The following is a 26,247-nucleotide window of genomic DNA, read 5'->3' as shown; positions in this document are numbered from 1 at the left end:
GCCCAGAAAAACCGATTTGACATCAGTCATGCTGTAGCTCCAGTGACCTACAGCACAGTGGCCCAGGGAAGAGAAGCCTTGACTTTTATTTCTGTTCTATGGAAAAACATTTCTTCTTCTCTTCATTTCAATCATGTATTCAGTTGCCAGGCGCTTTCTCCAAGGCATGTACAGTACAAGGGGTACCCTGTTGAACCTGTGAGCTCTTACCCTCTGAGCTATACCCTCCCCCACTGTCTGTGTGTCCGGTGCATTCTCTCTCTTTCTTATGATCGCGATCGTGATCCCTGCGATCTTCCCCTCCATCCTTTTGCTATGGCCCCAACGTTCTTAATTGATTGGCCCGGGTTGCTCACATAACAAAACAGTAGTGATGCACGCTGTCTTTGACCTCCTTCCTGAATTTCCCTCTCCACCACCAGCTATCTCTCTCTCTTTGTCGCTCTCCCCACCCTCTCTTTTGATACCTCTTAACACTTTTCCCGGACAACGCCTTCCCCCATCACCACCCGCACCCACCACTACCTCTCAACTTGTACCAGCCCCCCCCTCCCCAGAACCAGGAACAGGACTGGCACTCGATCTGCCTGTAGCCTTCGTCTGTGCTTTTAGACTAATGGACAGCTGTGCTCTCATTTCTATATATACCTATATATATATCACATGATGATGTTTCTGGTGGCTCTCAGCTCCCTGGTAAGTGTGAGAATGAGCTGGGCACGTGTGTGGGGGTGTATAGGAGCATGTGTGTGTGGTAGGGCAGGTTGAAGAGTGAGTAGTGTGCCTGAGTGTGTAAATGTGTAGTTATGTCAGGTTCAGGAGTGAGTTATGTGTGTGTGTGTGTGTGTGAGTGTGCGTGTGTGTGTGCCAGGTTGAAGTGTAAGTAATAGTGTTAAGGGATCAGCTTGGTGGTCGGGTCGTATCCGTCCAGATTACACGGCTTAGTGGCTTTATCCTCGTCTCTGTGTAATTAACATGGAGGGAGAGATAGAGTGAGGGATGGAGGGATGGAGAGAGTAAGGAGGATGAGAAGGGGGGCAGGGGAGAGGGACTGTATAGAGCAGATTAATAAAACACATACACACTCAAATAGATAAAGAGCTGTGTGTGTCATGACACGGAGGATTGTGTATTGTTTGGATACGCAAAGTCCGGAACAAATTGCAGAGAGGATATGAGCTGAAGTGTGTGTGTGTGTGTGAGTGTGGTTCTGACTGCTCTGTAAGATTCTGAGGCAGGTCTGCAGGCTGAGTGGAATGCTGCACATTGGCACCAGACTAAACACGCACTCACACACACGCACATGGTGAAAGACAAGAATATTTAAGTATTCTCTCATCCTTAGGGAAGATTCCTACATTTTCAGGGCATGGGCTAGAGGCAGCTGGATGTGAGACAGCTGGGTGTGAGGCAGGTAGATGTGAGGTAGCTGTGTGTGAGGCAGCTCAAAATCAGTCCTGTTTCAGCCCTGACTCACAAGGAACATCTGACACACAGGGAAGGTTAGGGACGGACAGGAAGTGATGGAGAGAGTGAGAGACAGGAAGTGATGGAGAGAGTGAGAGACAGGAAGTGATGGAGAGAGGGAGGGACAGGAAGTGATGGAGAGAGTGAGGGACAGGGAGGAAGGGGGAGAGAAGGAACAGGTTTATCTTTCCATCTGCTACAACAGTTGTTGGAGGTGGGAGGAGGAATAGATATGAGGTAGGGTGAGAGTAGTGGGGGGGAGCCGAGGGGGAAAAAACGACAGACAGAAGATCAGATTAGACATCTGCACACACCGTGACATGTGCACACACACAAACACATATACACTAGTGAAAAACACATTCACACACACACACAATAATGCACTCTATGAGATATTCTTACTCACATGCATTCTAACACACACGTGGACACACTCACAGAGATTATAAGAATGGAGAGGCAGGAGGAAGAAAGGAAAGAGAAGAGAAAAGTCACAGATTAGAGATGTTATTATCATAAGACATTCCTGGCATTGACCACTGGAACCAGCCCACACACACGCACACAAACACACACGCACACAAACACACGCACACACACACACATGCACACAAATGCATCAACTTCTTCCTCTCCCTTTCTCTCCCTCTCTCTCCCTCTCCCTCTCTTTCTCTCTCCATCTCTCCCTCTCTTTCTCTCTCCCTCTCTTTCTCTCTCTCTCCCTCCCTCTCTCCCTCTCTCCCTCTCTCTCTCCCCCTGTCTCTTTCTGTCTCTCTCTCTCTGTTAGTTTAATGTAATGAGATACTAGAAGTCTTTATTCCTCCACAAGCTGAAACCTGAACTGTGTATTAAGTCCTCCATCTCTCTCTCCCTGTCTTCTGTCTCTCTCCATCTCTCTCTCCATAACTTCCTTTCTCTGTTTCTGTCCATGTATTTACCCCCCCCCCCACCTCTGCGTCTCTCCCAATCTCTGTCAGTCTCTACCAAAAGCCTGCAGACAACACCGAGTCTATGACACTCTCTCTCTCTCTCTCTCTCTCTCTCTCTCTTCATCGCTCTCTCCCAACCACCTTCTTCGCTCTGGACAGCTGAGACAGCTGGCCACATCCTGTGTTCCCTTGCTACCCTCCCTCGCCCCACCCTTGCAGGATAGTTGTGGGCCGCCCTTTAGGCTGTGCCCATAGCACATTTTGTATGGGGATACATTCTGACTTCCTGTCTTCAATCAAACAATATTCAATATGACCTAATCTTCTACTGCATCACTAGGATGCACTTTGACAGTTTTAATACTGTGGTACATAGTGGGTGTTGGTGGATGTTATTTGATGTGTGTGCGTATGTGTGACTGCATGTGTGTGCTCGCTGAGATGAACAGAGCCTACCCAGTATCGACAGTGGCCACTTAGCACTATTGTACCATGACAGCTAATCTATATACCTGGTCCCAACCCGCACATGCACACACAGACACACATAGTCTATTGACATCTGACCTTTGCGCATAATGGGGTGGGGATCTACAGACCAGCCGCTGCTGTCCATCAAAAACCAGGCCCCTCCCCTCTCCCTTCCATCTGGTCGATAGTGTTTCCTTCGCCAGCCTATCAACATTTCGCACAGAGACCTGCGATTGAAAGGGGAGAGGGATGTTGAGGGGGAGGGAGCAAGGCTCAACAACAGCAGAATAAGAAAAGAATGAGAGAGAGAGAGGGGCTTGAAACAGGTAGATAGAACAGAGAGAGATCTTGGAAGACTATGCAAGTAGGTGAAGTCAGGTGAATGTCTCTTTCTTTCTGTCTCTCCCTAAGGCACGCACACACACACACACACACACACGCACATCGATGGACACACATTTTTCGATGAGACAAGCTTGCAGTGAGTCAGGGTGCACCAGACTACATGACATTTGTATCAAGCATCTCAGCCTCAGCTGTGCGTGTGTGAGTGTGTGTACTTGTCTGACTGCTTGCGTGTGTGTGTCGCCTCTCATGCGTGATTAGATCCTCTTTTCCCCCAACATGGATTTCTTCCGTATTTGATGTTTAATATTTAACAACTTCTGTCCTTCCGGGACCCAGAAGATCAGAGCCAAGCAGAGTTTCTCAAGATTCTGCAGAACTCACACATACACACACACACGTGTGTAGACAGTGATAATGCGCACACACACACACACACACGGGTACCTTACAAAACATCCATTCAGGCACATCATGCTTACATTCTATAAAACGATTGGCTATAGTCTCATCCTTCAGTACATCAACATTGGAGTAGTTCACACACACTACTACACACAGTCACACTCATGGAATGAGACAGAAAGAGAGAGAGAAAAAAAGAGGGAGGGGAGAAAGAAAGACATAAGAAAGGAGTAGAGTTCACTTGAGGGGAAAGCCAGCGGGACAGTTAGTTGAGAGGGAATTGAAGAGCAGTCATTTGTTCTTGGAAAACAAACTGCTGATAAATGATGCAGTTGCTCCGTACCTTTAAGAAAAGTCGCTCATTAAAAAAGCGTCAGCAGACAAATCAGCTGGCTGGCCCGGAGAGGCAGGAAGCAGGACAGCATCGCTTCACGCTGGGGGTTCTAGAACCAGACAAGAGTGGCTACAACAATCTTTTACACTCTCTCTCTCTCTCTCTCTCTCTCTCTCTCTCTCTCTCTCTCTCTCTCTCTCTCTCTCTCTCTCTCTCTCTCTCTCTCTCTCTCTCTCTCTCTCTCTCTCTCTCTCTCTCTCTCTCTCTCTCACACACACACACACACAGGATGCAGTTTCAGCAGTAATGGTTAAGCTCTGTCAACAGGTGGAAAAACAGCAACAACAACATAGTCGTTTAGTTTATGTAAAACAATGCTGCCTTTTATTCCCCTGCCCTGTAGTGTGTGTGTATGTGTGCGTGTGTGTGCGTGTGTGTGTGTGTGTGTGTGTGTGTGTGTGTGTGTGTGTGTGTGTGTGTGTGTGTGTGTGTGTGTGTGTGTGTGTGTGGGAGCTACAGAGTTCTTGGAAATAAGCCTGTGCCGGGGTTGTATAATGGGAGTGTATATTTTCTATACAGTACAACAGTACACAATGTGGTACCCATTCAAAACACCACATACCAAAATCCTTATCAATGTCAGCATCTACAATATATGATTCCAAGGATAGAGAAAGAGAGAAAGAGAGACCAGAGAGAACCAAAAAAGACACAAAAAATAGGGAGAGACCATTGCACAGAGAAAATATGAAGAGAGATCAGGGCACAGAGAAATGGACCAGACAGGTACCTGAGAGAAACCAAGCAGACAAAAGGAGAGGCCAGAGGAAGGGGGCTGGATGCTGGACGTGTGAATACTGTGTATGCAACAGTAGACAGTAGACATGCAGGGGAGATTAATGACCCCCATATTTCACACCAACACCTCCCGGGCATGGAAACAAGCTACAACACACACCCACACACACACAATGAGGACAAAAACCTTTCAATAACACCACATGTAATTGGTTTGCTGTGTGTTTGCTGAATTGTTATAGTTCTGAATAATATTATATCATAAGTCCTTTGTTCAGCTTCATTTCTAGAGACAATTGGAGAGAGAGAGAGAGAGAGAGAGAGAGAGAGAGAGAGAGAGAGAGAGAGAGAGAGAGACAGAAAGGCAGTACCTTGGTGGTACACACTCTTACCCAGAGAGCCACTGGGCCAGGACACCACTTAAATCCCAGGACAAGCACAGTGACAGTTACATTAACTGTCCTGTTGCTGTTCCTTTGTTGAAATAGGAGTTTTTAACTGCTTCCTGTGCCTGGAGAATAGGAAAGGTAAGGTACTGTAAGTAATTCGCTCTCCTCTGCCAGGTTTGACTACCAGGAGCTGCTCCACAACTCCACCTTCTGCCTGGTGCCTCGAGGACGACGCCTGGGGTCCTTCCGCTTCCTGGAGTCTCTACAGGTACACACACACACACACACCACATACACAGACACACTGCACACCACACATACACCAACACACCACACATACACCCACATAAACACACACACCCCACAGACACCAACACACCACACATATACACACACTCACCACACAGACACACACACATCACACACACACACTCTCACAATTTCTCTCAAGGGTCTGAGAGTGAAAGTGAAAGGTCCGGAAGCTTCTATAGGGGTGCCAGCCTGACACATTGCTGAATGGACAAAACCTCTCAACACAAGGCTTGGCAGCCACACTCTCCCCTGCACTACTAACTCACTCCTCCACACTATCCATCTTTGTCTCTCTCTCTCTCATTCTCTGTATCTCTTTCTATTTTCTCTTTCTATTTTCTGAGTCTTTGGGTTTTCCATTCAGTTCACTTTAAGATTTGCAAGATCTTTTTTTTCTTTCCCTGCCAACCAAGCCCACAAAAGAACTGGCAATTACCCGTGTGGTAGGAAACTGACTGCCAGCTTTCCAATGTGCACGCGCTCACACACACACACACATACACACTCACACATACATACACACACACAGCATCCCAATACCTCTCTCTCATCATCTCTTAACCAGAGCAACCTAAAAACAACAGACACATATGCCCACATGCTGAGCACCTCTGATAACCAGGCAGGGGAATACATTTGACAGCCTGTTTCAAAGCACCCAAGAGGGGGTGGGGGAGGGCAATTAAGCAAGCCCCAGGCTTCCCCTTGTTCATGGACGCCTTGTCATTCTGGCTGTGACCCTGTTACCTGGAGCTTTACATGTGCTCTGTTTGTGTGAGTGCATCTGTATGTGTCATGCCTGTGTGGTTCCTGGGTGTCCTGTAGCCAGTCTGGTCTCTGATGAAACACTGAAGCGTCTCAGCGCCAGAGGGAAAAGACTGTTTGATCTCTGACTGGAGATGCCTCCCTCTCTCCCCCTCTCTATCTTTCTCTCTCTCTATCTTTCTCTCTCTCTCTCTCTCTCTCTCTCTCTCTCTCTCTCTCTCTCTCTCTCTCTCTCTCTCTCTCTCTCTCTCTTCCCTCTCGCTCTCTCCAGTGATTTAATTAGAAAATAATATGAAACACTGAAAAAAATATGAACTCATCACCACTCAGACCACAGTCTTGGAGGAAGGGAGCGAGGGAACGATGGAGGGATCTAAAAAAGAAAAGTAGAACAACATCAAAAAGCTGTCGGTAAACAAGGGGATATGCAACATCAAACTAATCTTCAATAAGGCATGAAGCCCCCCCCCCCCCTCGTTCTCGTACTCCTGTCTCTCCCTTCTTTCTCCCTCTACCTCCCTCTCATGCACACGCAAGCACTGACAACCCTCCCCTCTCCCTCCTTTCTCCCCCTCTCCCCCATCCTCTCCACAAAAAGTGTTTACTTATTCCTCTATCACTCTCTCTCCTTACCCTTTCATGCTCTCCTCACAGTGTACTTAATTAGCGGACTAGGTTTCCACTCAGTGTGAGTGTATGTGTGTGTGTGTGTGTGTGTGTATCTCAAGGGCCCCTTGGGCCCTCTGGGTCTGGAGAGATATGAGCTCTGACTCATTCAGCCTCCCCAAGAGTTTCATACACACACCACACACACATGCACACAAGCAAACAAGCACACACTATTATATACACACAAGCACACACAAATGCATGCACACACACTAACACAGTCACACACATAGTAAGTAAGTAAGTACATTTTATTTATAAAGCACACTCTAACACAGCAAGGCTGACCGAGGTGCCAAACAAAAGCACACAAAAAATTATTATATAAAAGACACCATAAAATACATAGTAAAAACAAAATACAAACAATCAGTAACAGTTAAATAAGTAACATCACAACTCTAGAGGTAGTGGGAATTGCTAGTGCATATAAGTGTGTTATTTAAAAACAGACAATGAAGGAGCCTGCCTGATAGAAAGGGGAAGTTGATTCCACAGCCTAGGACCAGCAACTGCAAAGGCTCTATCACCTGTGCGTTTACAGCGTGACTGGGGAGTGTACAAAAGCAGCTTGTCCGCAGACCTCAGTGACCTAATGGGTGCGTGTAACTGTAAGAGGTCCCAGATATACGCACATGCAGATACAGACACACTTAGAGAGCACAATGAGACCTTTCTTAGTTGCCGTATCAAAGAGCTAGCTATGATGTCGTTTTTATAAACTCAGATTAGCATTTGAAGACTGTTGATCCAATACTGAGACAACAAGGATCAATTGGATATCCTACCTACTGATTCATTTCCATGTGCGTCTGTGTGTGTGTGCGTGTGCATATGTGTGTGCATTCAGGCTGCCTGTATACCGGTGTTGCTCAGCAACGGCTGGGAGCTGCCCTTCTCTGATGTCATCCAGTGGAACCAGGCTGTCATCGAAGGAGATGAGAGACTACTGCTGCAGGTAACACACGCACACACACACACGCTCATTCATTTACATGCAGACAGACATTTACATACACATGTAGACATAGGCCTGCTTTTACACACACTCACTCAGTTACACTCACACACACAGAACCGGTACACACATACACACACACTCGCACACATTTTGCTTGTCCCACCAGTATACCACAGTGCTTGGATCAATTCCCTTTGAAGTCTGTCAAGGCTGGAACTGAATTGACATTCCACTAACTGAAAGGAAGCCCTAAAAACACAAGGGACTTTTTCACACCTTAACAGAATTGGCTGAATTGAAATGTAAGTTACTCAAACAAACACACACTCACACCACAGGTCTTGTCAGGGGTTAAGGATGTGGAAATTGAGTTTTGAGTGGCAAAAGCTAGCAGATATATGAGGTTAACGTGTCCAATCAGACATCAGACAGTTGATGAATTAGTGAGAGGTGAACATTGACATAGAAGGAGGGATAGAGGTGGAGGTCCCATGATAGCAGGCCAAGACTGACTGTTACCAGGGTCAAATGAGTCCTACTCCCAGGTTGACATGTGGAGCTGGCAGGGTTAATGGGGTGTTTAGATCTCTGGTAAATCTGGTGAATCTTAATCAGACCCTCACTGGAATAGCTGAGCGTAGGAAGGGGATGTATAAGATGTTACTGGATGTCTGGATGAAGTATTCTAAATACCTGTCTGTCTGCCTTCCTGTCTGTCTGTCTGCCTTCCTGTCTGCCTGCCTGTCTATCTGTCCAGGTTCCGTCCACAGTGCGAGCTGTGGGGAATGAGCGAGTGCTGGCTCTGAGGCAGCGGACCCAGATTCTGTGGGAGGCCTACTTCTCTTCTGTAGACAAAATAGTCCTCACCACTCTGGAGGTGAGCGTGTGTGACAGTCATACATATCATATACAGACACACACAAACATAAAAGCCCCAAACACAAATACACAAGCACAGACAGACACACACTTACATACACACACAAACATAAAAATATTCATGACAAGACACACAGGTCCCTCTGGATGTGGGTGATAAGCAGCTTAGTAGTGAGGGGTCGTTTCCCCCAGGGAGAAGGCATTCACCCTCAGGTTCATGTTTGGGATAAGGCTGGTTAGAATTACATTTACTGTCCCCATCTATCCCACACTGACACCTAGTGTCCGGGCTTGGGAAGTGCATGCTAGTTATTATATAGCCAGAAATAAACACAGTAGATTGGAAGTTGAAATCGGGATACATATCTTACTGATCATTTTTTCTCTTTCCTTTTTTCCTCTCTCCCTCCTGCAGATCATAAAGGACCGTGTGTTCTCCCATGTTTCCAGGAACAGGTACATGTGGAACTCTCTACCAGGGGGTCTGTTGGTTTTGCCAGAGTACTCCACACACCTGGCCCATTTCCCTTTCTTCTACCTGAACCTGGGTATGGAACACACACACACGCGCAGCCTAGAACACAAAACGACATCTAACCTCTTGTCCCTTAGCCCAAATTCTTAACCCTTAACACCCTACCTGTAAATAACTATCCAATTATTTTGCTATATCAGTCTTAACCCTTTTTCTCTCTTTTTTATTTGCATTCTTCTGTAGGAGTGAGTCCAGGTCAGGAGTTCACTGCTGTCATTCACGCTGTGACCCCATTGGTTTCTCAGTCTCAGCCAATCATGAAGCTACTCCAGGTGGTCTCCAAGTCTAAGTACTGCTCACAGGTTCGTTCCAGAACATCCGCTGAGCTCGGGGGTGAACGTGTTGAACGGAGACAATCAGCCTTAGATGATACGTCGAAAGGCGTGCGTCTGTCTGATTTGAGCGGTTTGATGACTTTAGGTGTTTATTTGCATGTGGTGCCCCCTTCCAGATCATCATCCTGTGGAACAGTGAGAAGCCAGCCCCCCACAGGACTAAATGGCCCCCCATGCCTGTGCCCCTCATTGTGACAGACGGCAGGAGGAAGGTGAGTGAAAACGTCAACTGGGAGACCAGCTGTGTGACAATCTTTCTGTCTGTCTCTAGCTATTAACCACAGGCAAATTAAAATGAGCTTGACTGGCATGACTTCCTTCCTTTTCTTGTGACTTCGGTCTCCTCTGTTTACCCACTCGCTTTCTCTCTCTCCCTCAAACGTACAAACCCTACTCAGGCCAGGAAGGTGACTGACTCGGTCACTTGTTCTTCTTCGCCAAGTAACTCTCATTCCCTTCAGTTAGGAAGCAAGCTCTATGACATTACTGAAATGAACCACTTCTCCCTGCTTCTCTCTGCCTCTCTCTTTCTCTCTCTCTCTCTCTCTCTCTCTCTCTCTCTCTCTCTCTCTCTCTCTCTCTCTCTCTCTCTCTCTCTCTCTCTCTCTCTCTCTTTCTCTCTCTCTCTCTTCCAGACAACCAGCAGGTTCCTGCCTAATGCAGCCATAGAGACAGACGCAGTGCTGAGTCTGGATGAAGACACAGTCTTGCTGACAAGTGAAGTACGTCTGCGTGTGCATTCGTTCATGTGTGTGTCTATCGCATCCAGTAACCAGTCATATTGGTCCCAACAGTAAACTTTAAAATGGGTAAACTCTGCCCCGTGCAGGTGAACTTTGCCTTCTTGGTGTGGCGTAGCTTCCCTGACCGCATCGTGGGCTACCCCCCCAGGAGCCACTTCTGGGACCCCCTGAAGCACGCTTGGGGGTACACCTCCAAGTGGACCAACGACTACTCCATAGTCCTGACCGGAGCAGCCTTCTACCACAGGTGACACACACTGGAGATGGAGAAAGAGGATTTGTGTGTGTGTGTCATTCCAGGCACCTGCATCGAGTAGTCTGACTGCAAATACTGTCACCTGAAAGTGATATCTCTTTTTCTTTCTTTCTCTCCAGGTACTACCATCACCTGTTCACCCACTACCTGCCGCCTTCGCTGCGAGCACTAGTGGACCGCACCTCCAACTGCGAGGACATCCTCATGAACTTTCTGGTGTCCTCCGTCACACACTTGCCCCCTATCAAGGTGGCCCAGAGGAAGCAGTACAAGGAGTTGCCCAGCCCCCAGGTTGGCACACACACACACAAACACACACACACACACACACACACAGGCTCTCATGGTTTGTGGAGATGGTTTTCTGAAAGTGAAAAGCAGAAGGTGAATGTATTTGTATCTTAAGAGATGTCCTGTACCTCCTCTCCCAGGGTACCAAGGGTCTGCCCTGGACCAACCCAGAACACTTTAACCAGCGCCAGGAGTGCGTCAACACCTTCGCCAGCTGGTTCGGATACATGCCCCTGGTCCACTCCCAGTTCAGACTGGACCCGGTGCTGTTCAAGGACCAGGTGTCCGTCCTTCGCAAGAAATACAAGGACCTGGAAAGGGCCTGAGGACGGCCAGAGGGACGGATGCAGCATCAGGGAGGTGTGGAGGTCCGGTGCAGTGTGAATGATGGACAAAAGGAAAGATGGAGGGATAGACAAATGTGTGGCGCAGACTGGTCTGCAGCCCAGAGAAAAATGAAAGGGGAACCAGTACCAGAGGTCAGAAGGAAACCCCACCTCCATGGGGTCAGGGAAGACCACCTATTGGTTGGCAACATGTTTGGGGGCCTCTGAGAGGCCTTATGATTGGCTCTCTGTTGAAAGTAGACGTTCTCCATAGGACGAGGCCTACTGTGGGTGTTCTTCCCGTGGCTGTTCCCATAGAAGAAGCAGCGCCTTGTATCAAGAGGACTCTGAGAGAAAGCCCATGTTTCCAGTCAAGTACTGGCTGGCTGGAGGATCTACATTCAGATGGTTCATTTCATATCACAGTTGTAACTCTTAAGACCAATAAAATCATTTCTAAGTGCACAATTTGGATACTGTGGAATTACATATTTATCTGTAACAATTTATTTTCTCTTGTCCATTTCACATTTATATTCAAAAAAATGCATCTTAAAGTTCTTGTGAAATGAGACATGCAGACGCTGGTTTTACAGTGTGAGATTGTAGAGAAAACATTTTTTATTTTGTAGAAAAAGACATCTGCTTTTACCATCACTTCCTGTGCAATGCTCCGCCCCTTAATTAAGGCCAACAGGTGTGTATTAAGGAAGCAGCTCTTGACATACAAATGTGTTCGCCTAGTCTCTCCAGAACACACACACAATATATGACATATACTCACATACACACACACGCCACCTGAGATAGCTAGCTGCCATGTGTAAAATTCAAGCTCAGAGCTTTTTAACTACTTGGGAAATACCAGGAATACCACACAGGAAGTCACTGACTATAGATCAGTTACCATGTTATATCAGGTGTCACAGATCAGTGCTTGGATTCAGAACAGACAGTACATGATAGTCATACAGCCTAGAGTCTCAAAGTTGGAGTCAACACATGAAGAAACTGAGATACAACACACAATTCATTTTGATATCAAATATTTTGTAGAGAAAGAAAAAACAACAACTTTGAAGTGGGAAAAAAACTAAACAAATATCCCCATAAATTCAGTTCCTGAATGTATTGTCTCTTTTGACCAGCAACCTCTGGTCAGGGCTAGCAGTCTCTTCTAAAGGAGAATAGATCCCTCCACCAGTGTCAGAGTGGTCCTGAACCCCTATTGGACAGCCCCAGAAAGCGAGGCGATGGGGGAAGAGCCTCAGACAGACTCTAACCCGCAACTCTGGTCGGAAGGGGAAGCTATCATGAAGTGCAGTCAGGGAAGGGAGGGGCGGGGTGACATTAATTTTTGGATGTGATGTCATTTCCTGAGTGTTAGCATGGCATTGACATCCCATAGTAAATTCCTCATCTGGTCCATCAGCATCTTCATCTCCTGGTTCTTTTGCCTCACCTTCTGCAAAGAACACAAGACGACCACTCAGAGATTAGGAAAAGCTTATATCTTTGTGACTAATCAGAAACATGTTAGTTTGGTTGTTAAAATGTTTTTCCTCAAAATGTTCATGGTAGATCCATTTAAAGAATCAGAGATAATGTTGACTTTACAGTCTTCAGGATTTGGGAGTAACATGTTTATGGTGAACTGACGTGGCCCAGACAACAATGAGATGCCAAGGAAATAGACACTAACCTCGAGAACCTCCCGTCTCTCCAAGTTCACAGCTGGACTGCAGGCCTCTACTTTAACCAGAGGGATCTCGTCTCCCATATACGGCACCAACTGAGGTACAACACAGACAGCACTCAGATGGAACACTGGCTTCATCTTAATAACATGCTTACTCACAAAGAAAGATGTGTTCCACAACGGTACAAGCAAATCTAACGGCACAGCCGTTCATGACCCCTCACCTCGGTGGGGTCTTCCTGTAGGTCGGAGGTCATCTCCACACAGCGTTCGTACAGGAGACGGAGCTTGCGGAAGAGCAGTGCCAGCTGGCGCAGGTGTTCCTGGAGCTTACCGAAGCGGTCCTGGTAGGCGGCCTGGCTCTGGTTCACACCGTTTGGGAGCTGAAGAGGAGAAGACATGAGGAGGTAGGATAAGCACCTGTGAAGAGTTGAGTGGGACAGGATCCACAGCCTACTAAGGGGAGGAACAAAGGCCCACAGACGATGCAGTCCATCATGATACCTGTGTGGCCCGGGTGATCTGGAAGATCTCCATGGTGCGCGTGACAATGTCCTGGACGGTCTCCTGGCCGATCCGACAAAGGAAGACTGGAGAGATCTCCCTCAGAGACCCCTGGGCAGGCATGGAGGTCTGGCCAGGGACTGAGGCTGGGCCGGTGGGCAGGTGCGATTGCAGCTGGCCAGGTAGACCAGCAAGACCTGGCCCCTTCTGAGGCATGGAGGCTGACATTCAATAGGCTAGGCTGGCAGATTCCTATGGTTAGAGAAAGGGAGATGTTTGAATGCAGAGGAAATACATTTTTAGAATGAGTTAATTTCAAATGAAAGTGTTTGAGTAACACGATATATTAAAAGGCATGCATGCTACCTACCGATATGGGTAAGCACCCAACTACTTTTATTTAAGATCTGTATATGTTTATTGTATGCACCTTCCTCTCGCAGTAAATTCCTTGTTTGTGTGAACTTACATGGCGAATAAAACAATTTTGATTCTAAACTTCACTACAGTACAAGGGGAGAGGGCGATCTGATGTTCAGTACCAAGCTGGTCAATCCGGTGAACAAATGCATTACCCTCGTGGTAGTTATGTCCAATCAAACATGTATTATTATCTATAATAATCATTATAATGAACTATAATGTGCTATAATATCAGCTATAATAATCTAGTTAGCTGAATAAGCTACTTAAACATTGGGGGACAATAGTAGCCTACAAAAAATAGACAAGAAGAAGAATGAGCAAGGTAGCTACATGGCTAGAGCTAACGTTATACTTACGGTGAGAAGTCCTTTGAAAGTTACTGTAAGCTGTTCCGTAAATTGGTCAGTTGATTAAATAGCTTGGGTAAGGTTTGTAAACAAACGTTTCATTCAAACCGGCTAGCAAAACCACATCAGAGAACCTTTGACAACATCTACCACGCTAGCCCCGGCTACGTCACTTCCTGGTCGTTTTGAAGTTTTTCCACTAGGAGCACTAGGAGGCGACAGAGAAGGGCCAAGACTCGAACGTTTCATCTCGACTTAAAGATTGGTTTGTGCTTGCTTTTACCAATGTTACAGTACAGATAATAAAAAAGATGAGGTTTGGTTAAAGATAAACCAGATAAATCATGGTATGAATCACTGATTAACACGTCCTTGCAGAAAATATAATGTATAAGGCGTGGGTTTGAGACACTCCTGCACACAGGCTATAAAAATGTCAATACCCTTTGACCAAGCTAGTCGTATTTATCAGTTAAAGGTGAAAATCTCTACTGAGTTGGAATCAACAATGGGCAACACACCATCGAAGACGGTTCTGCAACCTGAGAAAACAGCAGTGTTTTAACCAGAGTCAGGAGCAGTGTACAGGATCCCATCTCTCATCTATCTGAAAGACAAACAGACATACCTGGCTTTTGCAGAAAAACGGAATTCCAAAACTGACGAGGATGCCAAATGCCTTGTGATGAGCAGAGGGACAGGTCAAAGTGGATCAATCCAGGTGAGGATCTCCAATTTCCACGTCATAGCAGCATGGTCTCAAGGTTTGGGTGAAAGTAGTAACATGACTTTATGAGGTGACTGACTGTTCATCTTTTACTATGTTGTCATTTATCATAATGTATGCTATTACTTGTTTAACCACCACTGTAGTGGTCCGAGGTTGAGGAGCTGACATCAGCATCTTTACCACACTACCGCACCATGAACCCATGTCCTGTCTTTGAGAGGAACACCAGGTCTCTCTTCCTGTTCTTCATCTGCGTCCTCGGCAACACGTCAGAGTGTTGGCAGATCTTCACAGGCAAGAACAAGGTCCGCCTGTGCTACGTCACCAGCGGTGACTATGGGCAAACCTGGAGCCTGGTGGAGGATATGACAACAGCACAATCGGCGACACGGTCAGTGACTGGGCCACATTTGCCGTCGGTCCAGGCCATGGCCTTTAGCTGGAGAGCGGCAGTTTGATCATTCCGACCCATGCACAGTACATCTCTAGATGATGCTGCTCGATCCCAGTCCCGCTGACGGTGAAGCCGCACGCCCTCGCCGTGTACAGCGACGATTCCGGGCAAGACATGGCACATGGGCGAAATGCTTCAGGGTCTTTCGGGTGAGTGTGAGATGGCAGAGATCAACGACCGCGAAGGCAGGCATCACGTGTACTGCAACGTCCGCACCACGTGAGGCCACAGAGTGGAGGCCCTGAGTGAGGCAGAAGGGACTTCCTTCGACACGCTCCGCTTGGCACACCAGCTGGTGGAGACGGGCAAGGGGTGCCAGGGAAGCGTTGTTGGGTTCCCTGCCCCGGAGCCCGAGGCTGGCAGCAAAGGTGGCACCACCACCCCGTCCCCAGGCAGTCTGACCTGGCTGCTCTACAGCCACCCGACCGACTAGTCCATCAGGAGGGACGTCGGAGTGTATCTGAACCGCACCCCCCTGCAGGAGTCTGGATGGAGCCTGCTCTGGGTCATCCACTCCGGGCCCAGCGCGTATTCTGACATGGCCTACAATGAGGACGTGAAGAGCTTCGCCTGTTTGCTGGAATGTGGGAAGGATAGTGAACTGGAACAGATGGCCTTTGTGTCGTTTACCCTGAATGATATCATTGAGCACACTGATAAGAAAAAATAGGACTTATTATTGTTGTTAAAGGTTGTTTTCCAGTGGTAATCAAAACAACTCCCCTCATGTGACCTTGACATACAAATCACTTGTGATATATGAGAGGGATATGAATTCTCAACATGAATATTTCTGTATTCCTACATTAAAAGCTTGAACATTTTAGATTTGTAGATGTTTCTTATTTAGTCAACTGGACAGGGAAGCAAGTTCTAAATATATATACATTAAAAAAAACATAAAATATGAGAGAGAGAGTCATTTGTCACTGCTGTGTAGCCCTGGAAGTCCAGACTGTGGGTGGGCTATGAAATGCAGAAAGCATTTAACTGCCACTTGTTGACAACATAATTATCTTTTAAAACTATAATATACAACCTAATTATCAACTTGGACCTTGCCTAGGATGTTATCAGTTGATATGTTGAGTTTAATCAGTTCAACATGTCATAATGTATATGTTTAGCCTACCAATCAACACGTTTTTACCGCTGTAGTAGGCCTGTTACGGCCTGTCCATAGTCCTTGACCTAGCTTGTCCTGTTCACAAGCATTTCATAATATTCCAGGTATTTTATATGTTCTGAGTGCGAGAAAATAAAGTCCTTAGGAATTGTATGAAGGGAAAGTTTAGAAAATCTTCTTATATGATCCTATCAAAAACACCTTTATTCAGGGCCCTCAAGCCTCACGCATTCACAGCATTTCAGCCATTTCTCACGCTCTAAAGCAACACCTTGTACTTCTCACACATTTCAACCATTTCTCACGCTGAGAAGGGATAACTTGTCCCTCTGTATACAATTAATGGACGAGTCGGAGGCACACTGAGGGAAGATGTCTGCTGAGATGAAATTTGTCTCGAGTTGTATAGAATTAAATGCCAAACAAAAAACATTGCCAACAAACCAATTAAAATCAAGCTAACCAAGTATCAACTCAGATAAATAACTGATAAACTGCTGATCAAACAAACCAATTATGTACATGCAATGTAAAAAACAATGTCATCTTCACTTTTTTTTACCCATACTGATAGCGGATAATTAGTGGTAGATGAGAGACTTCAATCCTCTCATGCAAACTTTCAATCCTCCTTCAAACCCCACAGGTGACTGACAGGTCATAACAGGAGGTCTGAATACCTGTCTAACACAGGTTGAAGAACGAACAATGTTATCAATCAACAGTATCTGTTTGCAGACTACACTTTGGTACTGTTTGCCCTTGAGGGTGTTCAGTGCTCCAACCGTGACGCACAGATGAAGCTCGTTTGTCTCGCTAGTTAGCTATGCAAATGACCGTTACAGCCACCTTTGCTTATTCTCCAGCAACACTGTTAGGGACAAAGGTTTAAAGAAGGTTTAAACATTTAAAGAATTTAATGATACAGCCCATAATTTCTCATCCTTTTAACTATTGGCTGTTTGTAACTGTGTAAAAGCAATAAACTTAATTACATTTAGATTAGATTATGGGCCAGATAAATCATATACTGCCCCTATTTATTGTGGCAGAGAATTGCACCACTGGCAAGGTGGCAACAGCAAATTTCAAGTGGTAGGTTACTCAGAGATACATTTATTACAAGAGATCAGTTCTACATAGGAAACCCCCTGGACTACCTCCATTTAAACCCAAATTATGCATAAAGTCATGTATGATTCCCATTTGGAATGCTCTTTCTCTAGGAGATACAGTAGCAGTACAGCAGTATCAGACTGACGAAGCCAGTAAACTCCATTACAGGAGCCACAGTCTTATCTGGGAGACATAAAAGTGACCTGTACCAGGAAATGTGAACATGGGTGATTAAAAGAGATGATAAGACTCACAGGCCTCACTTTGTCTATGCGTTCCCTCACGCCTGGTGCCAGGACAGGGTGTTACAGGAAGAAAACTGGGTTTGCATCTCAGTGCCCTTGTGGCAGACTGTATCATCTCAGTAGGTAGTCAAGTAGGTGTGGACCTAAGGGACAAAGGATTACTGGGAGAGAACGTTATGGACCAAACTGACATCCAAAAAAACTAAACTCAAAACAAGGACCAAACCAAATTACATCCTCCCATTATCCCAGGGGGGGTGAAACTATGAACTGTGAATGTGGTGCAAAATGACAGTGATCAAAGCAAGCATATCATTTTGTCAATAAAGTACCATGTTTAGGTACAACTACAGTCTCTCGCAAGAACCCTGACCTTTTTCTGTAATCAGAGGAGGAAGTCCAGTATGTTAAATTAATGTATATATTAAGTCATTATTTTCATTATCTTATGTTATATTAATGTATACATTAAGTCATTATATTCATGATTCTTCATCATGAAAGAAGCTGATGTCCTCCATCACACACTTGCCCCCTATCAAGGTGGCCCAGAGGAAGCAGTACAAGGAGTTGCCCAGCCCCCAGGTTGGCACACAAACACACACACACACACACACACACAGGCTCTCATGGTTTGTGGAGATGATTTTCGGAAAGTGAAAAGCAGAAGGTGAATGTATTTGTATCTTAAGAGGTCTCCTGTACCTCCTGGGTACCAAGGGGTTAATTATCATTCATGATCTGGGTAATGAAAGCAAGTAATGCTGCCTGTAAAAACCTATTGGTTTTATGGTCACATCAAGTTGATGAATGTACCTTATCAGATCTCCAATTCCCTCCACCCTGAATCTTATATTCAGTTAGCATTGTTTCCTGAGGGCAACTTAAGGTCAAAGGAAACACATACAATATATTTATGTAAAGGGGTATTCTTTAAATAAAACACATGAAAGAGTTGGTTGGCTTAATCTTGCTTGGAAGTCAAAATCTTTCTTATACAATATACCTTCTGATGCCATGAACAATGAAAATGTAATGTAGATCAATTTTAATACTTTAGATCCAGGTGCTTTTAATTAGTGTTAATAGGTAGTAAGGCCTTTGTAATATGCTTATTTACAATAATTTGTGTTATTAAGACTTCTTAAGAGTCAATAACATGAGTAAGGGTTAGTATTAGATTAAATAAGTGTTTGTTTATAGGTAATGAGGCGTTTTATGTGTTAACTAGACTTACTAACTGAAGGCTTCATGACATATAAACGAACCTTTGTTACACGCACCCGGATTTCAATGATTACCGTGTAATATCAAATATGCATGCTTGAATAAATATGTATGTAACTAACACTGTGTACACTGTTTCCTCCCACCTCTTTACATATCAGACATACTTTAGCAACTGATCTGTCAGTCCCCAAACCCGGCAGAGATAACTGGCACCAGGCCATACAAGTGTGACCGCCCTGCCCCAGACCGACATGGTGGCCAGGGACCTTTAATACCTAAGGGGGAGCAGGGAGGTGGATATATAAGACCAGGCAAAGACTGGGCCTAGACACAGAGGAGCTTGAGAGAACCACCAGCGAACCATGTGGAGCTTTGTCCTGCTAGCCTTTGTGACCTTGTTGCCAAGGACTGTGACCATGGAGGTAGGTGATGATCACCATCCTTACTGGCTAGGATACGGTGCTATAGCATCTACTGGCGAAAGACACTTCCGTAGTGGGCATTTGCTTTACTACAAAAATCTGCATTCATTTAAAATTATTGTTTAATTATATTAAACAATTAATGTAATTTGAATTAATCCTATTTGATTTATGTGTAATGAGCTTAACGATTTATGTGAATATTTTGAAGGGTCAAACCGATGCTACACAACAATATTATTATTGTGAAGCATATTCAATAATTACATATTGATACATTATTTCTTTTGAAGGTTTAATACATCAATTCAAAATATTTTATTTGCATGATTGCAGTCTTATTGCACAGACAGAGCAGCATAAGAACGCCCTAGTGTGTAATTTCTGGTAAAATTAGAATATGTAATGTATAGTGTGTTGTTAGGTTATGATTAGGTATTATAAACTCAGTGGTTAGATCGGGTCATGGTAAAGCATTTCACTTGTGTGGTTTGGGTAGGGCAAGGCACTGAACATGGGTGGTCAGGTTCGGGATTTAACTTGTGTGCTTGGGTTAGGATTAGGTTTACTAAAGTGTGCTCAAACTCAATTAAAAAACAATGAACCTGTTCATATGAATCATACTCTCTTGCACCCACACTCTTCTAAATTGGCATATCAGAAAACACTTGTTGGAGTGATAAGTCTTATCAGTGGAACCAAAGCAGAAAGTAGGATGAGAGGAGATGAAAGGCAGAGAAGTCAGACAGGAAGCACTTATACACGCCATCCTCCAGACTGCCAAGTCCGGTTGGGGCAGTGGGCGAGTGCAGCCAGCCGGATCATGGCAAGCGTGACCTTTCATGGCGAGCGTGACCTTTCATGGCGAGGGTGACCTTTCATGGCTCGGCTGTGAGTCATCAATGTCGTTTCTCAGATGAGCCGTGTGTGGTGGCCGTTATCTTTGCCATCAACCACTTGGTGCCCAAGCCACCGGCAAAAACAAACATGGACAAGGATGTAAAGACACACACATACTTGGTTGCCTGACTTGTTTGAGTTCATGAGAAGTGACCGATTTTAAATGTTTGGATTAATTCCTTTATGTAATATTTACTGTACAGTTAGTTGTTTCTGACCATCATGCAGGCATTATCTTACCTATAGTACAAGCGAGGATAAGATGAAGTGAAAGACAATAAGATATACTCTCTGTTTCTTCACAGACTACTACTGTGACCTCCAACGTCACTGGGACTCCAGATCAGACCCTTGCAAACACGACCACACCTCCAACGACCCACTCCTCACAGACCACCAGTGTCTCCTTTACCTCAGTCAACAGCACCACTCTCCATCAATCAACTGGAGCCACACCCAGCACCAGTAACGCTACCACGGAAACCTTCAACAGCAGCCAGACTCAACCCCCCAATACAACCACAGCAGGTATAGGGACTCCCGCCATCAGTACCAATGCCACTCAATCCACCACCACCACCACTGGCCACTCCATTACTCCCTTCTCCCAAGCTTCCTCCCTTTCCCCAAGCACTGAACTCAACCCGACAACCGAAATAGAGGACCCTCCCTCTCGTACAACCCAGCCGCCCACTGGAGGCAGCTCTGCCCTTCTGGGGTCCCTGTACCTCGTCTGGGCTCCTCTGCTCTCCATCCTCCACCTGATGCTGATGTAGGAGAGACAACAAACTGGCTGTCCCGTCGGAGAGTACTGTTGAGTAGAAGTATGTCATTGCTTCTCATTATTAGTTTTTCCTTGTCCGTCCAACTGATCATCTCACCATGTAGCCTACGTTCATAACCAAAGTTTGTCTCAACCTATATATATTTCTATTGTAAATGGCCTATTAGCAGCAAATGGTTTAATTGACCATACATAGAGTTAGTGTCTGAATCTTTATAATGTATTGCAGCATGTTGTATGGAGTTATGAAGTGCTTCTGGACCCGCGGACAAAGACAGTGCGGAGCTTCTTACCGTACATAAAGAACTGGTTCTATTAAAGGAAAGACTCAACATATTTAGTATGTGCAAATTCCCATAAACATAAACACACAAGCAAACAAACTTGTTGATGGGAATGTAAGTCAAATGTAAGTGTTTAAATTTTATGATATTATTTATTTTCATAAAACATAAAGATAATTGTATTCCTGGTAGATCAAGTATTGTATTCTTGGTTTATTCAAGTTGGTTTTAAATAATGTCTCAAACATGTGATACACCTTTCTGATGAATAGGATCTTGTGTACACACCAAAACAAACACACACACACACAGACACACTCTGCACACAGAAACTGGGAAAATTGTGACAAGGAGTGTCTTGGCATGACCAAACAACATTGTGCAACACAATGTACATCATGTTTTAACTTCTCTCAAAGCGTTGTTCATATCTAGAAGTCACAGCTGGGCATGCTTTACATGGATGAGCATTGTGATTTGCAATTGTATGGGCATATGTGAAGCCTTCTGTGACATTGCTTGTAAACATGGCTGTATAAATGACATTTTATTTGATCTGATGTCTTTACCCTGGGTTAGGGGATTGGGGTCATAGACAAATAGGCGATAGGCAGCGTGAGTAAAGACAGTGAATCGCTATAACAATCACCCAAGGAGGTCTTCAATCAACATTCACGTTTAGGTATCTGAACAATCACACATGCACCTTATTTTCAAATATCTGATTGTGGCATCATTTGCAAAGAACGAGAGAAATTAGCTTGAGTGATGTGAAAATATCTCGTACCTTTCTTTTCAGAACACTATGTCCACTAGATGAAAGGTTATTGATTTACACCAAGTTTAACTAAACAGGTACAGTAAAGAGCATTCTTTGGTGTGTTTTCTAAAGGAAACCCAGATGGATTGTCAGAGACAAGCCTTTAGGTTGTGCAATTCAGAGATAGAATTGAACATGTTACGGAAAACGCATGCATCAATAGACAATCTCAAGCACCATAAAACTGATATTCATCTCCCTTTAAAACATACAGTGAACGATTGTGACAGTTATTGAACCAACAAGACAAGGAGCAAAGAAAAATATTATATTGGTCGATGAACCTGTGGTTTTGGGCAATCTGCTCCATTGTAGCTAACTTCCTGGAGGCAGCTTGTGGTAGGCTGAGGGTGATTTGGATATATTATAAAAGACTCTCTCTCTCTCTCTGAGCAGCATTCAGACTATAGGGAACAACCTTGCAGCCAGAACAGGACAGACGAAAACCGAGTCAGCCCAGGATAGAACCAGGAGAACTGAGTTAACCCAGGATAGACCCAGGACATCATTTGATCTCGTAAAACCTGATTTAACTTCTGCTGTCAGATCATCATCCTTTGTCTTTGATATGAAGTACCTGAGTCTGAGCTTCACATTTGCCATCCTGGTTTGTTCCTTTGCACAGGTAATTTTCATTTTCAATAATCATAAATGTTTGATTTAAAGTGTGGATTTGGTTAGCTGAGGGTCTGCTTGGAAAGAATAGTAAAGTGAAAGGTGAAAAGTGAACCTTTTACCAGACTCAAATCTGAATCCAAAATTATCTGTTAAATATTTTGTCTGAATAACAAAAAGAATGAACAAAAAGTTTGAATAAGATTCATTCAAGTTAAAGGGCAAAAAAATGATCCTTGTCTTTCACACACAGCTGCTGCTAGGCAACACTATATCGAAATCCTCTTTAAATAGCCCACTGACTGTCCTGTACTTGTGTTTAGGGTAGCACAACCATGGGGAATTCAACAACCGCAAATGCTTCACCAGCCATAACAAATATGACCACTTCAATTCCTGTCAGCGCTGAAAACACCACCAACACCAATTCCAACAACACCACAACAGCAGGGTCGAGCATTTCTTCAACCTCCAAATCAGGGGACAGAATTGTTACACACTCAATAACTCTGTTGTCAGGCACCCTGCTTCTACATTCTCTGTGGCATTAAGTGCCCACAGAGAATGTGCCCACTATTTGTTTATCTTTTCTAATCGCTTACCTTTCTTCAATCATTGTTGTCTTGCCATGTCTGTTTCATAAGATGCATTCATATAGTTTGTGAAATATCAACAAAAAAAGAGGTTTATTTTCAAATGCACCCAAATAAACAGTTTTTGTGCAATAGGAAATGTTATGTACTGTGTTGCTCTTTTTACTGCTTCGTCAATTGTTATATCCTAATATTTTTATCAGTATATGAAGGTAGAATTTGACCAACGAATATTCAACAAAATAGCTGTCAGCGCAATACAAGTGACTACAAGGCAATGTCAAAAATGTATTTTACGTACAACTGTGAAAGACTTCAGACCGCCCATGCACTGCTCCTCATGACACTGGGCAACACCTGCAGTGTGGTCCATGTTAAGAGTCTCCATGGTCGTTGTAAAAAGCAAATGGACATCTAATGCGAAATCAAGACTTCATCATATATCATGGCCTAACATGCTCTAACATACACGTTTCAGACATCGATCTCGTGATCGGCTTGAAGCAGAGTCTCATCCAAACACATTAGTCAAACATATTCAGATGTAATTCACATCACATCAACTGTCCATACATAAGGACAATACAGAGGGACAGTCACTGATTGGCCGTCATCAGCCACCACCAGGAGTCAGGTGGCTGAGCGGTGAGGGAATCGGGCTAGTAATCCGAAGGTTGCCAGTTCGATTCCCGGTCATGCCAACTGACGTTGTGTCCTTGGGCAAGGCACTTCACCCTACTTGCCTCGGGGGAATGTCCCTGTACTTACTGTAAGTCGCTCTGGATAAGAGCGTCTGCTAAATGACTAAATGTTAATGTTAATGTGATTCACATCAACTTTCCATACATAAGGACAATACAGAGGGACAGTCACTGATTGGCCGTCATCAGCCACCACCATCATCACCAGTGTCTAGACTCAATAGGGAGATTTACCTTGCTGCTGCTCAGGGCAGACACCCCTCGATTACCAAATTTCGCTATAAAGTCTGAGCGCCAAAGGGTCCTTGACGCCATCATTATTCATTCATAAACAATGATATTTACATCATTTAGGCTACTGCTCTCATCTGATTGAAATTAACCCTGGACAGGAACAGGCCTCAATCTCACTTTAATCAATCTTCATCAAACGTAATCTGTTCGCTCTTAACTTCATGACTTATGTTTATGATTTGTAAAATAAATGAATCATTGATTGTACATATTATACATTTCATTAAGATTCAATTATTAGACTTCTTATCTTGACACAAGACTATTTTCTATCTTTCTGATAGACCAGTTCATTCTGTTCATTGAAACCAAACCATTTCTCATAGCAAATTCATAATCTAACTTAATCATTTGATTAATATTTACTTCACTTTACTAAATTCTTTGTAAGTATATTTTGCGTGTGCGTGTTGACAATTGTTATTATTTGCTCTACAGAATACTGGTTCTTACTTAAATATCAAGTTTCCTTGATTTGCCAGAAGGAAATATTTAGGTGATGCCCCGCTAGATAAAAAAATATGTATAAATTAAGTATATCTTTTCTTAATAACCACGCTCCCTACACGTTCTTATTTTCCAAGTTCATATCAGTATTTCCTTGTTCTCAGAACCATTCACCAGCTGCATGTCCTATGCAGTTTGCTTATGTGGTGTCATGTCCCTGGGTTGGACCTGCCCTTTTCGTTCTCTACCTGTCTGTTCTTTGTCTGTCGGTCACTTTTTATTTTCAATTAAAGGCTCCTGCGTTCCTGTCCAGACGCTCCGTGTTAACTACGCACATCTGCGGATCATTATTCATCACCATCTGAATATTAACCTCGGTTGCACATCCACTCTTTTTGCCAGTTCAACGTCGTTATCGTCCACGTCAGTCGTCCGTCTGAGTTTTCTTAGTCAGTCTTGCATCTTATACTGTTATTAACTCAGTTTCTTTGTCTGTTTCTAGACCCGGTTCATAACCCTGCCCGCTCCAGACTCGTCACTCCAGCATTCCCCCCCGGATTCTCCGCTACTGCAGCCCTGCCTTTTCTCTGACTTTGTTTAAATAAATCTTTAATTTAATTCCTGGGTCTGAGTCTTGCATTCGGGTCTCTGCCAGCCAGCCACCGTGACATGTGGAAGAAATTGGGATTTCCTGTGTGCTTACATTATTCATTCATCAATAGAACTAGCCATTGGATACTAGTTAGTATGTTCTCATTTGAGCTTGCTATTAATAAGAGTAGATCGTGTCTGTGTCAGGGTTAATAGATGTTCGGGGTCAGGAGAAAGTTCTGGGTAAACGTCCCTTGTCATGACTACAAGGAGAACTCCAACTATAATCTCTCTAGATTAGGGAGTCAGGTGGCTGAGCGGTTAGGGAATTGGGCTAGTAATCAGAAGGTTGCCAGTTTGATTCCTAGCTGTGCCAAATGACGTTGTGTCCTTGGGCAAGGCACTTCACCTTACTTGCCTCGGGGGAAGGTGTCTGCTAAAATGACTAAATGTGGTCCTCGGTAGGGAGCTGTGAATTTCTTTCTCTGCGACTGTTGTAATGTAATTACTGTCACTATGTTTACATTCTTGTGCCCTATAATAGATGGTCCTCCGGCCTTTAGAGCAGAGAGAGACATGATTGAGACCTAAGCCTAGTGTTGTGTTGTTATTTATTGTCAGAGGTCTGGTTTTCTCTCCCAATCTGCAGATTGATAATACTTACTAAAATCCAGAACTCTGAATTTAGCCACTCCGTTTATGAAGA

At 44.5% G+C, this 26,247-nt stretch overlaps 2 protein-coding genes, 1 long non-coding RNA gene and 1 pseudogene across 3 annotated transcripts in view; 3 read left to right on the top strand and 1 right to left on the bottom strand.

Annotated features, from left to right (window-relative positions):
• Positions 1–11,671, top strand: part of ext1c (exostoses (multiple) 1c) — a 35,219-nt gene extending 23,548 nt beyond the window's left edge. The window contains exons 3-12 of the mRNA XM_067256142.1: positions 5,316–5,409; positions 7,738–7,845; positions 8,606–8,725; positions 9,143–9,275; positions 9,446–9,564; positions 9,714–9,809; positions 10,233–10,319; positions 10,427–10,587; positions 10,716–10,887; positions 11,028–11,671. Of these exons, the coding sequence (XP_067112243.1) occupies positions 5,316–5,409; positions 7,738–7,845; positions 8,606–8,725; positions 9,143–9,275; positions 9,446–9,564; positions 9,714–9,809; positions 10,233–10,319; positions 10,427–10,587; positions 10,716–10,887; positions 11,028–11,213 (1,276 nt within the window). The 3' untranslated portion in view covers positions 11,214–11,671. The remainder of the gene's footprint in view (positions 1–5,315; positions 5,410–7,737; positions 7,846–8,605; positions 8,726–9,142; positions 9,276–9,445; positions 9,565–9,713; positions 9,810–10,232; positions 10,320–10,426; positions 10,588–10,715; positions 10,888–11,027) is intronic.
• A 134-nt stretch (positions 11,672–11,805) lies between these two features.
• On the bottom strand, positions 11,806–14,314 carry zgc:114119 (Mediator of RNA polymerase II transcription subunit 30-like). Its single transcript, XM_067256166.1, has 5 exons — positions 14,199–14,314; positions 13,417–13,668; positions 13,137–13,295; positions 12,916–13,005; positions 11,806–12,678 (listed from the first exon to the last, which is right to left on the bottom strand). Exons 2-5 carry the CDS (start codon positions 13,642–13,644, stop codon positions 12,583–12,585), a joined length of 573 nt encoding a protein of 190 aa, XP_067112267.1. The 5' UTR covers positions 13,645–13,668; positions 14,199–14,314; the 3' UTR covers positions 11,806–12,582.
• On the top strand, positions 13,791–16,043 carry LOC136962500 (sialidase-3-like; annotated as a pseudogene).
• A 3,333-nt stretch (positions 16,044–19,376) lies between these two features.
• LOC136962394 (uncharacterized) lies at positions 19,377–24,128 on the top strand. Its single transcript, XR_010878902.1, has 3 exons — positions 19,377–19,512; positions 20,718–21,236; positions 23,239–24,128. It is a non-coding gene; the product is annotated as an uncharacterized lncRNA (long non-coding RNA).
• Positions 24,129–26,247: the final 2,119 nt, after the last annotated feature.

The sequence above is a fragment of the Osmerus mordax genome, chromosome 18 (assembly GCF_038355195.1).
Source record: "Osmerus mordax isolate fOsmMor3 chromosome 18, fOsmMor3.pri, whole genome shotgun sequence".
Taxonomy (NCBI): Eukaryota; Metazoa; Chordata; class Actinopteri; order Osmeriformes; family Osmeridae; genus Osmerus; species Osmerus mordax.
Note: the sequence above shows the minus strand (reverse complement) of the source record. Positions and strands in the feature narration are given on the sequence as shown.